Raw genomic sequence first — 14,779 nt, 5'->3', positions numbered from 1 at the left:
AAATAAAGTGGACCTCACAGTGAAGATAGTAAGAAACCATGAACAGAATATCCAAGAATTATGGGATACCATCAAAAGACCAAATTTAAGATTTATTGGGATAGAGGAAGGTTCAGAGATTCAAACCAAAGGAATGCACAATCTCTTCAATAAAATGATAGCAGAAAATTTCCAAAGCATGAAGAATGAGCTGGAAAATCAAATACAAGAGGCCTATAGGACATGAAATGTACAAAATTACAACAGATCTACATCAAGACACATTATAATGAAAATGCCTAGCATACAGAATAAAGATAGAATTTTAAAGGCCACAAGAGAAAAAAATCAGATTACCTATAAGGGAAGACCAATTGGGATCTCAGCAGATTTTTCAACCCAGACTCTCAAAGACAGGAGATCCTGGAACAACGTATACCAAGCTCTAAAAATTAATGGAGACAACCAAGAATCTTATACCCAGCAAAATTAAACCTTCAAATTTGACGATGAAATAAAAATCCTCCACGACAAACAAAAGTTATAAGAATCTACAGCAAGAAAGCCTGCATTACAGAACATTCTTGGCAAAATATACAAGGAGGAGGAAATGAAAAACAACAATGAAAATCTGCAAAGGGAAGAACTACAGTAAAGGAAAAGCCAACCAAAGAAGAAACCAAGTCAAGTCAAATACCAAAAATAAACAAAAATGACTAGTAATACAATTCATGTCTTTTTCAACCCTTTTGGATAAATTTTTACACATAAAAATTTTAACTACAATATCTCCTAATTTTTCAGGTTTTGTTTACTTTGTATTTTTTTTGTTTTTCATTACTCTTCACAAAGTTACACAAATATTTTCTTTAAAAGTTTTAGCATTTTATACATTACATTTTAATATATAATTAAGCTGGTATGTGTATATACCTGTGATATTGCCGGTGATATGAGATGAGGTATATTTTACTCTTATGATTAAAAATCCATTATTAGAGATTCAAGGATGAAAAAGATCAATTAGAGTAAAAATTGTTTAATAAGGTAATTATAAAGGTAAGGGCAAGGTTGAGGGAAACTAACAAATTTTGTGAAGCACCTTTTCTTCTGTAAACTTGGAGAGGTAGGAGGTAAAAGAAGAGAGAGCCATTATGAAAAACTTGTAGGAGAAGGTGACCTAACTGAAGTTATTCCCACCAAAAGCATGTAGAAACCAACTCACAGTTTAACAGAGTCTTATAGGGAGGAATAAAACACCTTGCTCTATTCTTATATATTCTAAGTTCATCTCTTTAGTGTCCCTTCTGATGGAACTCAACAAGAAACCACATAACAAGGGGACTTATCATGCAGCCTACAGCATATGGTGAAAGATGGAGAAATGAGCCAATATGGCAGCCATTTGTTACGCGAGGCTACTGAGTATTTGAAATGTGTTCAGTCTGAATTGAGATATGCTATGTATTAAATAGACATTAGATTCCAAAGAATTACTAGGATAAGGAAAATGAACATGAAATATCTAACAATTATTTTCTTTGCAAATTATGTTGGTAATCCATTGGGTTAAATGGAAATATATTAAAATTAACTTCTCTACTTGTTTAGAAAAAAAGAAAAGTAAAAGAGAATAAGGTAATATATTCTGTATCTTCACTATAGTACTATATATCCATATTTATATGTTGTCGTTTTTTATATTAGTGTTATCAAAATTCATATAACCATAAAACTAAATAGGGCAAATTGTAACATATATAAATTATATCTCAACAAACATGACTTTAAAAAGAAATCTAGTTCAGGAATATCCATTCTCAGACCACAAAGAAATTAACCTAGATATCAGTAAGAGAGAAGGAGAGTTTGAAAATCCCCCAGGCCAACAAACACTTGTAAATTACAAATGGGTCAAAGAAGAAATCTCAACTGAAAAATGTTAAAATATTTTAAATCAAATGAAAATTGAAAATAAAACTTCTCAAAATTTGTGGAGTACAATGAAAGCAGTGCTTAGACAGGAGAGACAAAGCACTGAATGCATATATTTAAAAAAAAAAGATCTAAAATCAGTTGTCTGAGCTTCTACCTTAGGAAACTAGAAGAGGGCCAAGTTAAATCCAAAATAAGCAGAAAAAATAAATTTAAAAATTAGAATAGTGGACTGGGGTTGTGGCTCAGCAGTATAGCGCTTGCCTAGCATGTGTGAGGCCCTGGGTTCAATCCTCAGCACCACATAAAATAAATAAAATAAAGATATTGTGTCCAACTACAAAAAAAAAAAAAAAAATTAGCATAGCAATCAATGAAAAATAGGTAGTCAAAAATGAACATAACAGAATCATTGTTTCTCCTTTGTTAGCAAAGCAATAAACTGCCGCAGTCTGGCTGGGCACAATTCAGGAGCCACTTGTCAAAAGAAACGAACTTTATTTTTAGAACACACACACCGCACCACGCCGCTCTTCAGGCATTCCCTCAGAGCCCAACGGTCACCACCGGCTTCCCACAAGCCTCTCAACCTCTCCCACTCCTCCTGCTCTTGAGGCCGATTGGCTGGATCGCATGGGAGGAGCCAAAAAAAAAGTCCCCCAATGAGCAGCCCCATGGTCTGAAAGGGCGGGGAAACAGCCCAATGAGCATCACCACAGAGGAGCCAATCAGCTGGCAGCTAGAAGTTTGCCGGGGGCTGCTGTGAGCCAATCATCAGCTGGCAGCTGGAAGTTTGCTAGGGCCCCTTCGGCTGTGGCTCTCAACAATAAAACATCCTTTTTCCTTCTCAAGACCATTTTCTCTTGCTGGATTGGCATCAAGACAAGGACAGCTTTCTACACCAGGGACAGCTTTCTACACCAAGGACAGCGTTCCACAACAAGGACTCAAGTACAGAATCATGAAGCCAGAGGAGAAGACCGGGAGGCTCCCCAGGGAGAGCAGCCAGAGGAGATGGGTCTCCGACTGGCTGATGAGGACACCCGAGGTAAGGATATCCCATTCGGATCTCATGGACAGGCAGCCTGAGCCCAAGAGAGCCCAGTTGTCTGGGCTGAAATCTGTGAAGTAACCCATGAACAGCTATGTGAGTTGCTCAAGTATGCAGTTCTGGGTCAACCCGTTATTGAGAGACCCAGGTGGTGCCAGCTTCTTTACCAAAACCAACTGAGGAGAATAGTGGTCATCATCCTTCAAGGGATGAGTCAACTACACTTCTACAGGTTCTATTTGGAGTTTGGATTTCTCCAAAAAGCCTTCAAACACAAATTCCGCTTGCCTCCTCCATCATCTAATTTTCTAGCTGATATTATTGGGCTACCAAATCAAAAGTTGAGTATCTGCCTAAGACCATGGAAGGATCTTTACAGTATGCTAGTACAAAACCCAATGTCAACCTGCAGAATGACCCTATCATTCAAAAGTATGGCTCTTAGAAATTGGGCTTGCTGTGATGCCTTCTGACAGAGGTAGAAATGAAAACATTTGACTTTCCATTACAAGGTTCTCCTGACTGTGAAAACTTTGTAACTACCAAATGTAATGGATCTGTAACAGAACAGCCCTCTCTTTGGGCTGGACGGTGAAATGTGCATCATGTCCAAGGGGAGAGAATTAACACACATCTTACTGGTTGCTGAAGGAGGCTCATGTCTTATTGATGAGTTGGTCAAACCTGATGACGAGATTGTAGACTACGCCACCTGCTATTCAGGAATCACGGAGGAGATGCTTAAGCTGGTGACAAAATTGAAAGACATTCAGAGGCAGTTAAAAGCACTGCTTCCTCCTGATGTGGTGTTAGTAGGTCATTCCTTAGACGTTCATCTCCAAGCATTGAACATGATACATCCATATGTTATTGATACCTCATTGCTTTATGCCAGAGAGCGGGGCAGAAGATTCAAGCTAAAGTTCTTAGCCAAAGCTATTTTGCGGAACAACATTCAATGTTCAGAAAGGGATGGTCATGATGCCACAGAGGACGCTATAGCGTCCCTTGAATTGGCTCAATATTTCCTCAAGTATGGCCAAAGAAGATTGCAGAACTCAATCTGGAGGCGCTATAGAGAGCCCAAGACCCAAGAAATATAAGAGAAATTTTCAGTACACCTACAAAGGTGTTTCAAGATGTTTAGATTCGGTGCATCAGAAGCTCCTTTTTGTATCCCAAGAGACAGATAATATTGAACTCCCTTCTTCTGAAAATTGTGAAACTATTAAGTGCCTTTCAAATAGAGAGGTCTTTGAGCAGGCCAGAAGGCAAGTCTGCCTGTAGCCCTTCAGCATTATTCAGTTCTCTTTTGAGCCTTTTTCACCTCTCCTCACTGAGGAAATGAACAAAAGTAGACAGAGATGTCAACTATCTATGCTGGGCCATTGAGCAAAGATTGTAACCTAAGGGCTCTGAAGAGGCTATTTAAGAGCTTTGGCTCAGTTCGTACAAGGACTCTTATTCTTGAAACGCATCAGCCTCATCTCTATATACAGTACGAAGTCCTGGAAGCTGCCCAGCTGGCCATCGAGTCCTTGAATGGCATTCTGGTTGAAGGTGTATACATAAAGGTACAGAGACCTCTGACAGAACTCACTCTCGATTGTGACACACTTGTTAATGAGCTGGAACGAGAATCGAGATACTATTTATTTGTCTGGAATTAGTAAAGATTTCTTAGGACATATTCAGGAACTACCGAACCTCTTTGGTGGCCTGGAAGCTGTGATCGTGCCTACAGATGCTAAAAGCGGAAGACAGGAAAAATACTATTTCCTGAAATTCAAAACTTTTGGCAATGCCCACAGCGCCCTCCATATCCTCACAGGCAAGGACTGGAAGCTGAAAGGCAGGCAGGCCCTAACCCCTAGGCACCTCCACGCGTGGCTTAGGAACTTACCACCTGAATCAAGAAGGCCCGCAGGTCTCAAGGTTAGATCTCCCTCAGAGCAGGAGATCTTGCAGAATTTAAAGGCGGACAATGCAAAGATTGCAGCCTGGCGTTGGAGCCGGAAGACTGGAAGGCTCTACCAAAGACTGAGCCCAGGTACCCTTTGCATCATCCTCCTGCCAGGAACCACTAGTCCTCATGGATCTCTCTCTGGCCTAGGACTCATGGGAATAAAAGATGAAGAAGAGGAGAGCACCACCCCAAGCATGGGTTTGTGAGTCAGCTCGCCACTTGCCGTTTCTTATCCTTCCTGGGCAATGGTGGAGAAGACGGGTCAGGCTGCAGCTTCTCCAAAGACTGCTGGGCCTCTTCATTTAGTGGACAGCTTTGTGTGGGAAGTTGGTGTACCGGCTAACGGATCTAATCCATTTACATGGCATGCACAAGTTTTCAATAAATGCCTAAAATTCAAGCCTTCCTCATCTTAAGACAAGGTGAGGGGGGGAAATTAAAAAAAAAAAAAAAAGATGCCACACTGTGCCCCATGAGTCTGTACAATTACTATGTGCCAATTTAAAATATATATATATGTGATTAAAAATAAAGTAAAATGGAAACAAAATAAATACAATTTATAATTAAAAAAAAGAAAATCAAAAGGCTAAAAGTTGTTTTGAAAATATTAATAAAATTAATAAACCTTCAGTAAATCTAACTAAGAAAAAAAGTAGACATAAATTATTAATATCAAAAATGAAGGTGAGAACATCAGTACATCTCACACAGACATTACAGCAATACTATGAACAAATCTGTGCTCACAAATCTGATAACCTAGATGAAATAGAACAATCTTCCTTGAAATGACAGAACTCATACAGGAAGAATAAAAAACCAGGACTATGATTTTAAAGACATTAAGTGAATAATCACCTTCCAAACTAGAAAGCACCAAGATCAGCTGAGTTTACTAGTGAATTCTAAACACTTAAGGAAGAAACTAGACAAATTTTGTACAATTTCATTCAGAAGATAGCAGAAGGAATACTTCCTACCTCATTTTATGAGGCCAACATATGTATTATATGATCTCAACTATATGAAATTCAGAAAAAGGCAAAAATTATGGAAATAGTAAAAAGAATAGGGGTTGTCAGGGGAAGGAGGAAGGATGAACATTCACAGCATAAAGGATTTTTAGGGCAATGAAACCATTCTTTTTGCTACTCATAGGCACATTTGTCAAATCCCATAGAACATACAACACAAGAATGAACTCTGATATAAACTATAAACTTCCAGTGATAATGATATGTTAATTTGGGTTCATTGATTATAACAAAAATACCGTTGTGTACAGGATGTAGTGAAGTAGGTTGTTTATGTGTGTGGACAGGGGCACATGGGAACTATCTACTTTCCATTTAAAATGTTGCTGTAAAACTAAAATTGTTCTAAAAAATAAAGTTTATTAATTTTAACATATATGCATATGTACTTTAGAAAAACTACACATATAAAAATATTTGTATATTTAGTCTCTGTCCTTCCAACTGAGATAATTCTCAGTGTAGTTTTATGGACCATTTAAAAAAAAATTTTTAGGTTGAAGATGGACACAATACCTTTATTTAATTTATTTATTTATACGTGGTGCTGAGGATTGAACACAGTGCTAGGCAAGTGCTCTCCACTGAGCCACAACCTCAGCCCTTTAAGAAAGGAATGATAATTTGATTTCTGGGACAAATTTTAATTTTACACAGCATCCTTCAAATACAAAATACATCTACAAAAGCATGTCAGAAATGCACTTACTTTCTGATTCTTGTAAATTAGGCCAGCACCAGAATCTTAATATACACACTGACATCTTGAACTTGACATATAATAGTCTTAAGATCAATGCTTACAGCAAATCAATAGCAGGTCGATACTGTTTACAGTATATGAGAATAATCAACCAGACTACATAAATCTGAAAAACATTTCAAAAAAATCTACAAATTTTGGAACTGTAAAGTACCATTTTTGTTTCAGGTCTGCTGTTAAAAAAAAAAAAAAATCTAAATTACATACAGATAGCCTCTGACTCCCAATTTTTCAACTTTATGATGATGCAAAATCAATGTCTTCAGTAGAAAGTATATTTTCTTTCTTCTTCTTTTTTAAAAAATATTTTTAGTTGTAGATGGACACAATAATTTTATTTTTTTTATGTGGTGCTGAGGATTGAAGCCAGTGCCTTAGACGTGCGAGGCAAGTGTTCTACCACTGAGCTACAACCCCAGCCCCAGAAACCATACTTTCAATCTTGATCTTTTTCTGAGCTATCAATTCTCAATTGATAGCTATTCTTATCAATACCTATTCTTATTAATTTGCTAAGTTTTTTCACAAATCAGTGTCTGAACACGCTGCTTTTCAAGTCTGAAATTCACCTGGACCCCCTGACATTTAGAAAACTCTTACTCATTTTTCATCCCACTGTTCCAATCAAAATTACCCAGACAAAAGAATGAATTTATGAAAAATTTGAACACATAACTCTGGGATAATTATAACAAAAAAAAGAACTGTAAAGAGGGGCTGTGGTTGTGGCTCAGAGGTAGAGCACTTGCCTAGTATGCATGAGGCACTGGGTTTGATCCTAAGCACCACATAAAAATAAAACAAAGATATTGTGTCCACCTATAACTAAGAATAAATATTAAAAAAAAGAATTGTAAAGAAATCTTGAACTTCAGAATGTAGTTATTTATGGTATCAGTCCAGTAATTTTTTGCATATTGTAGGAAACAGTGTCTGAATAAATATAACTTGCTGGGATCTAGGATTTTATTGTGGGAGAAGACAGATTAAAATGGGGAATAAAAAAAGATGTGGAAGAACCCTGTACAGTTGGATTTGAATTGGAGGTATCAATATAAATTAAAAAAATAAAAATAAAAAAGATTCTGTCACTGAGAGAGCCAATTCATAATAAAAAGAAATAGCAATGAGCAAATCTATACCATGCTTTGGTTTTTAAATACTGCACTCTACTAAGGCAGTATCAGGACTCTTGAAAAAATAGCAGATTCCAGGTCTGAAGTAGGAAAAGTACAAAGTAATCCTGGGCATCATGTTAAAAAATGTCAAGAAAGTGCTCAAGGACTAGAGTCAAGCCCAAAGGACTTAGGAGCCAGTCGCTGGTCAAATAAGAGATAATTTTAGCATCAAAAAAGCTACATTTTGGGCTGGGGCTGTAACTCAGTGGTGGACTGCTTGCTTAGCAAATGTGAGGCACTGGGTTTGATCCTCAGCACCACATTAAAATAAAGGCATGCTGTCCATCTACAACTACAAAAAATAAAAAAATTTAAAAAGCTAATTTTTTTTAGTAATTAAGAAACTAGGGGCTAGGGTTGTGGCTCAGGGATAGAGCGCTCGCCTAGCATGCCTGAGGCACCGAGTTGGATCCTCAGTACCACATAAATGCAAAATAAAGATATTGTGTCTACTTAAAACTAAAAAAAATTTTAAAAAAAGAAATTAAGATGTATGTAAGAATTTATTACACATAAGAGAATTTCAGCTAACAAATATAGAAGAAATGTTAGAATTTTTTCTTTAGTTACCCTTTTTGTATCCTCCCAGTGCAATAAATAATACAGGTGTAAAACCCTTTAGTGGATGTGAAAACCAGTGTGTGAAAAGTTGTTGAGATATTCACAGGGTCTCAAAAATATCGTCCTACAGATTATACACTAATTGTAAATTTTAAAAAATACATTTTTATAATGGATTTGGTTATTACCACTTTTAACAAATAATTAAGTTAAGCTTTACTAATAAGGGAACAGGATAAAAATTTGATGTACTATGAAGTTCATATTACATATCTCCTATGTAATATTTTTACTAAAACTGTTTATCTTTAACCTAATTATAAGGAAACAGGTAGATTTGAAAGGTAACACATTCTACAAAGCAACTATCCGAGACTCTTATTAAAAAGTCAATGTCATGAAAAAAAAAAACAAACACAAATATGTAAGACAGAATGCTAGATAAAGAAGACATATTGGCCACATGAACCATGACTGGATCCTGGATGACAAAAGTAAAACAAAAAATACAAAACACACTTTGGGGACAAATGGAGAAATGTAAATGCAGACTATTAGATGTTACTGAATTGCAATTAATATTCTAAGGCAAAATATTAATATTATGGTTATTAGGACAATGTTATTTTTAGTAGATATTTTTGGAGACATTTAGGACTGAAATGTCAAAATGTACGCAACTTTCAAACGGTTTAGCAAATATGGCAAGATGTTAACAACTGGTAAATACTGGATACTCATACTCTTAGCTATAGATTTGGAATTTTTTAAATAAAAGTTTTGGGGGGAATCTCAGTTCAAATGTCACTATCTTCTCTACAGCTTTTTATGTTTAATTTACTTTTTTAACTTTTAATTCTAGTAGAATTATTATTAGTTTTTTCTATCTTCAGTAATTCAGAAATCCCCACAGGACTCTTTATATACTAAATCTAGTACTTAAGAAATTTTGTTAACTGACCTTTTCCCAAAACTGTGTGGAACTGGTTTCATCTTCATTTCCAGAACTTAGTTCTTTATCTGGTACCTACTAGGTATTCTGTGTTTATTGTATGAATCCAGTAACTGGCATACCAAAGTAATAATTCAAAATTGCAATCAGGTGTTGTCCACATCACACTGGGCCTCAAATTTAATCAATCAATCAATCAATCAAGTGGGAAGTCTATTAAGTGGTCTTATACTTGACTGGTACCATTATAATGAATACTCACATTAGCATTTAAACTAAAACAGTGTAACAAGGTTCAAGTAGTCTCATTCTTAAGTCATCACAAGCATATTTTCATTTTAATTTCTTTCAGTTCAAATCAAGGAAATCAAACAAGCATACCTGCTCTATATCCTTGGAATTGGAGGTCTGATTTTCTCCAAGAACTCCAGGCTGCTCATTTTCCCACGGTAATTTATTTTTTCCTTTTCCTGCACTTAATACCCTCCGGGTACAGACAGTTGGACTGTAAGATCCATACATTTGCATGCTATCCCTTGTGTGATCACCACAGAGACTGTGTGCACTCTGAGTTCTGTTACCAGCCAAAAGCCAGTCTGTATCCGCTCCATGTGCCAAATGGTTTGACCTACCCTGAGCAGAAGATGGCATGAGTATTGCATATTCCACAAATCCGTGTTCTGTTAGCCTTGGTAGGGTTTTTCTAGCCAATCTGGCCTGCACAGCATTCATCACTCCATCTCCATTATCTTGCAGTTCAATAGTATCTACAGCTTTAAAAAGGATGCTGGTTTTACCTGAGCCCATTGATGATGCCAACACAGCAAAGGCTTCTAGAGCTGCTTGGCGAACCCTGCGTTTGCTATCTACAAGAGCTGGGGCAAGATCAAAAGACAGTTTGGGTAAGTCAAAATCCTCACTGGGATAAGTCAGGAGGGAGCAGATGCAGATGTTCACCACCTCCTCTCTTACTCTGGAATGCTTATGTTTAAGATGTTCCAGGAGTAAACAAAGCACCTGTTGAGGACCTACTTCTTTCATTAGCTTGAGGAAGATTTTCATGTATTCCTGTTTGATCACCAATTTGTTGTCTGCTAGTACTTTGACAGAAGCTGCTATAACTGGTCCTAAGAACTGTTGGACTTGCTCTCCAAGACGAATAACTAGTAAATGCAGGACCTGAAGTGTGTTATGGACCACTTTGAAGTTAGAATCGTCTAACAAATTATACAACAAGCTAATGAAACCAACAAGACTAGAATGAGGGGTAGAGCTAGGGTTAAATTTTCCCAGCACCTGTTTTAGTTCTTCAACGGCCTGAGTCCTGTTCTTATAGTCTTCCTGATCCAATAATCTTGAATGCAGCTCCTGAGGAATAATCCCAAATTTAAGATTGCTATTGCAAAGAGCCACTGCACAAGGGACGGAATCCTCAGGAAATCCAGAGGCTTCAAGTTCCAAATAATAAGGAACTTGACTTCCAAACTGGGACTCCAGGCGGCGATTGTAGTGTCTCCTCAGTGCAGATGGCAGACGAGAGATATAGGATTGAAACCTCTCTTGGCCAAGTCTCTCACCAATTTGTTGAAGTGCAGAAAAAGCTACCTCTGATTCTTCTTCTATCTCCTGATCACCAAGCTTTATGGCTAGAGATATTATTACCTCAGTGAGATCCAAGCCGAGCAACAAATCCTCAGGAGTAAGTAAGATGGGGAGCAGTAGTGCAGTAGAAGCTCTAAGTCGGCTATCGGTACTTTCCAAACCTTGATGTATTAGCGTTCTTAGCACCTGTCCAGAACTACGTTTCAGACATATGTGCAGAATCTGCAGCGCATCTTTCCGCAGAGCTGGATTCTCTTCTCGTAAGGAGACAACTAGTTGAGGCAGAAGTGCTAAACTAAAAGCTTCTTCCAGCTGGCCTGCCTCCCCCTGACCTCGGAGAACATCGGAGAGAAGTTGCAAGCAGAGTCGTTTCTCATCACTACCTCCTTCCACAAGCACTCGGCCCAGGGCCCGATACAATGCTTCCTTACGTCGGGGGAAGCCAAGTCGACCGCCCCGTCGTGGCAAAGCAGCCTGCAAAGCTTGGAAAGCCTCGGAAGGATCGGGGACCGTGCGCAAGAGCTGAAAGAGCCGAGTCTCCTCTTCATCTCTCCCTGAGAAACCACCTCCAGGCCCAGACCAACTACTTGAGACTGCCTCTGCCGGCAACAAGAGGGTTGAGGCCAGAGGTGAAGGTGTAGGGGGACAGGAGCCGTGGTCCCCCGCAGCTCCGCGGCAGTAGTAATTTTTCTCTCCTCTCATGGTGCCCCCAACTCGATTATCATCAGTCTCTGGGGCGGAAGGGCGACCGCAGCTCTGGAGGCGACAAGCATAAGCGGCTGAAAGGGGCGGCACCAGAAGCAGCGAGGATGGCGCAGCCGCCATGGAGGGTGGTCAGGTAGCGAAGGCTGGAGGAAAACATTGCCGTCTCCGAAGGGCTCGATGAAGCCCAGCCTTCCACTTCCTTCCCAAGCCCCAAACTGCAGAGGAGGAAAAGGAACACCTTGAGCCAGCTGCCAGGCCGCCTCCTACTCCGGGAGGCAGCCTTTTGGCAAAATGGCCCCCGCTAGAGTCTCAGACCCCACAGCTGCCACCGGGCGTAACCAGGAGCACCACGTGACCAAACCGATCGCTTCCATGGTGATGTACCCAGAGCGGACCTCTTGACCCGGAAATCGACCCGCCGAGATGAATGCTGGGTCATGAAGTCCACGTCAGATGTTAAGGCAGAAGTGTCCTGGAAGAGGAAGTCAGAACGTTGGAACGTAACTAGGGCGAAGAGGAGGGCGGGTGCTGTGGGGGGGTGGGAAAGGGTGTAAGGCGGAAGTGACGTTGTCCTTGCTCCGGGCGGAAGTTCCCCGCCCCACCCGTGAGAGTTGAGGCTTGACCAGAGCGAGTGAGGATCTTGTCCCGGCTTCAATTGTCCACGGCTCCACCTCCTGTGGCTGCAGGTGTGATTCCTGGGACTCAGGTATTTTCCCTTTGCTGTCCTCCAGCGGCGCAGTATTTGGCAAAGTTTTGCCCAAGTGGCACTGGAGATAGAGGTAAAGGAGTGGACGGGAGCAGGCAGGGAAAGGCGACATCTTCTTATGCAGGGCTCGTTACCGTTGTAAACGCGTTACTCCCTACAACCCTGGTTAAGTGTGATCCTTTCCTCCTCGTATCCGTTTATTCGTACAGGAGATCCCGACCAAAGCCAAGTTCATAGACGGGGTAATTTTATTTTCCAGTTCCCGATCTTTGGGGACCTTATTCACCACGCTTTTTTCCCATGTCCCCTTTTGGTACTTCCCATAACCCTCTGGCTGGGGAAGGTCAATTGTTTTCTGTCACTTTTTCTTACCCCCCCCATCACTTTTAAGTTCTCTTTAAAACGCGCATAATCTGGAGATGTTTCCCCTATAATTAACCTCCTCCCTCTAGACGTTCTCAAAGTCTTTTCTTCTGATGCAGTTCTTCTGTGGGACTCACCCTTTTCCCCGCCTCCTCCCTCCTCCAGCCGAACTCCCAGCAGGATCTTCAAGCGTCTCTGCAGCCTTTCAGTCTCCTAGAGACAGAGATTGCAAAGACAATTTCAGTTGCGATGGAAGTTCTTGTCATCACGGTCCTAAGAGAATTCTTCCCTGTGGATTTAGGGTTGGTAGATATTTCTTTGTTTTAGGCGAACTGAGAATTTGATATACATTTTTTCTTGGAAATGAAACTTAAGTAGATTGAAGAGCTAGAATGTCTTGGTATGAGGCTGAATATTTCAGAGTGTGGAAGAGCGATGTTTTATTTTATTTATTTTTTTATGTGATGCTGAGGATCGAACCCAGTGCCTCACACATACTAGGCAAGTGCCCTGCCACTGAGCTACAGCCCCAGCCCGGAGAGAGAAATTTTAAAAGAAATAATACAATTACTTTTGAATAACCTAATGAAAAAACTCAGTTTTAATTTGAAGTCCGAAATTTATACACTTGAAAGTATTGCTGCCTTGTTCTGTATCGGATGGGATATCCCAAATAATTTTTAAAATCCTAGAATAATTTAGCATATATGCTAAACCATGTTGTAATGTTTCTGGCTGATGCAAGTTCAGAAATCATTGAATTTTGCCTTATAGCACAATTTGCATATCATAGTTTTTTTTTCCCCTTTGGGAAAAGGAGGCTACATAAATATGTATCCTATGTTTTGGTTTAAATTCAAAGTGGTTACTTCCTTTGTCATTTTGTTGTATAAACGAATCTGCCTAGATTTGGTTTGGCTAGCATATTTCAGTTAACCAAAAGAATCCTTCTGCCCTTTTTCTTTTTTAGGCACAGAGTTAGGGCACAGTAGTGAAACCCAAGATATGATTGTAGCAGTTGTCAATGAAAATGTCTGGTTTTCATGTTTCTAATCTAAGAAACTCAGATGTATCTTTTTATTCTTGTATGCTCAGCCTTCAGGAAGCTACTCCAAATGAAGGGAAAGGAGAATGATGTACAAGTTAGAATGTACACAGTAGAATGCCAGTTGGAATAGAAGATAATCCTTTCCACTGATAAGAATTTTCGGTTTGATAATCCAGTGCATTCTGCTATATCCAAGATTTTGGGAAGCCAGGTTAATAACTAGAGATTTTATGGTAACCACCGAATCATAGAAAAAGAAATTGGAAGCTCTTGAATGATATTTCATAATCAGTGATGGTAGAAGCTTAAGAATTTTTCTTTTTTGGGACCAGGGTTGTGGCTCAGTGGCAGAGCACTTGCCTAGCCTGTGTGAGACACCTAGTTCGAGTGTTACCACTGCATATAAATAAATAAAATGAAGGTTCATTGACAACTAAAAAAAATAAATAAATAAAATAAAAAGAATTATTTCTTCCTGCTAGGTGTGGTGGCCCAAACCTGTAATCCCAGCATATTGGGAAGCTGAGGGAGGTGGATCATAGGTTCAAAGCCAGCTTTAGTAACTTAGTGAGATCCTGTCTCAACATAAAAAATTAAGAGCTTAGTTATAAAGTACTCTTGGGTTCAATCCCCAGTACCCACTCCCCTAAAAAAGTACCCCTTCCCTCAATAAAGAATACTTTTTAGAGGTTTTGGACACTTAAATTTAAATCAAGCAGTTGTCATGTCCTGTTCTTGGGAACAAACCAAATAGTCTTTTGATTATTCTTCTTCTCAGGCCTTTGTAGATCATTGTTACAAATTACAGTTTATTTTATATCTGTTACATTTTGTCTCCTTGATGAAGACTTGGAAGATGCATTAGTCTCTATAGTGTATATTTAGGAAGTGAGATTTCATCATCATGTCTCTTACTGATTATCTCTTATGATT

The 14,779-nt window shown here is 39.1% G+C and overlaps 2 protein-coding genes and 1 pseudogene across 6 annotated transcripts in view; 2 read left to right on the top strand and 1 right to left on the bottom strand.

Moving 5' to 3' along the window:
* The window catches only part of Togaram1 (TOG array regulator of axonemal microtubules 1), an 85,602-nt gene extending 73,565 nt beyond the window's left edge, over positions 1–12,037 (bottom strand). For all 3 annotated transcript variants that reach the window (XM_076848252.2, XM_076848254.2, XM_076848253.2), the window contains exon 1: positions 9,804–12,037. In XM_076848252.2, coding sequence (XP_076704367.2) covers positions 9,804–11,849 — 2,046 coding nt within the window. In that variant the 5' untranslated portion in view covers positions 11,850–12,037. The remainder of the gene's footprint in view (positions 1–9,803) is intronic.
* On the top strand, positions 1,761–5,137 carry LOC143641492 (RNA exonuclease 5 pseudogene; annotated as a pseudogene).
* Positions 12,038–12,339: 302 nt separating the features above from the next.
* Klhl28 (kelch like family member 28) overlaps positions 12,340–14,779 on the top strand; it is a 45,041-nt gene continuing 42,601 nt past the window's right edge. Inside the window, exon 1 of one of the 3 annotated variants that reach the window (XM_076850236.2) lies at positions 12,340–12,435. The gene's annotated coding sequence lies outside the window, so the exon portion shown is untranslated. Of the gene's footprint in view, positions 12,436–12,469; positions 12,509–14,779 lie in introns of those variants that run through there. The other 2 variants (XM_076850237.2, XM_076850238.2) reach the window with 2 other exon arrangements.

Source organism: Callospermophilus lateralis, chromosome 3, assembly GCF_048772815.1.
Source record: "Callospermophilus lateralis isolate mCalLat2 chromosome 3, mCalLat2.hap1, whole genome shotgun sequence".
In the NCBI taxonomy this organism is placed as follows: domain Eukaryota; kingdom Metazoa; phylum Chordata; class Mammalia; order Rodentia; family Sciuridae; genus Callospermophilus; species Callospermophilus lateralis.
The sequence above is the reverse complement of the archived record's forward strand: the minus strand, read 5'-3'. Positions and strand labels throughout refer to the sequence as shown.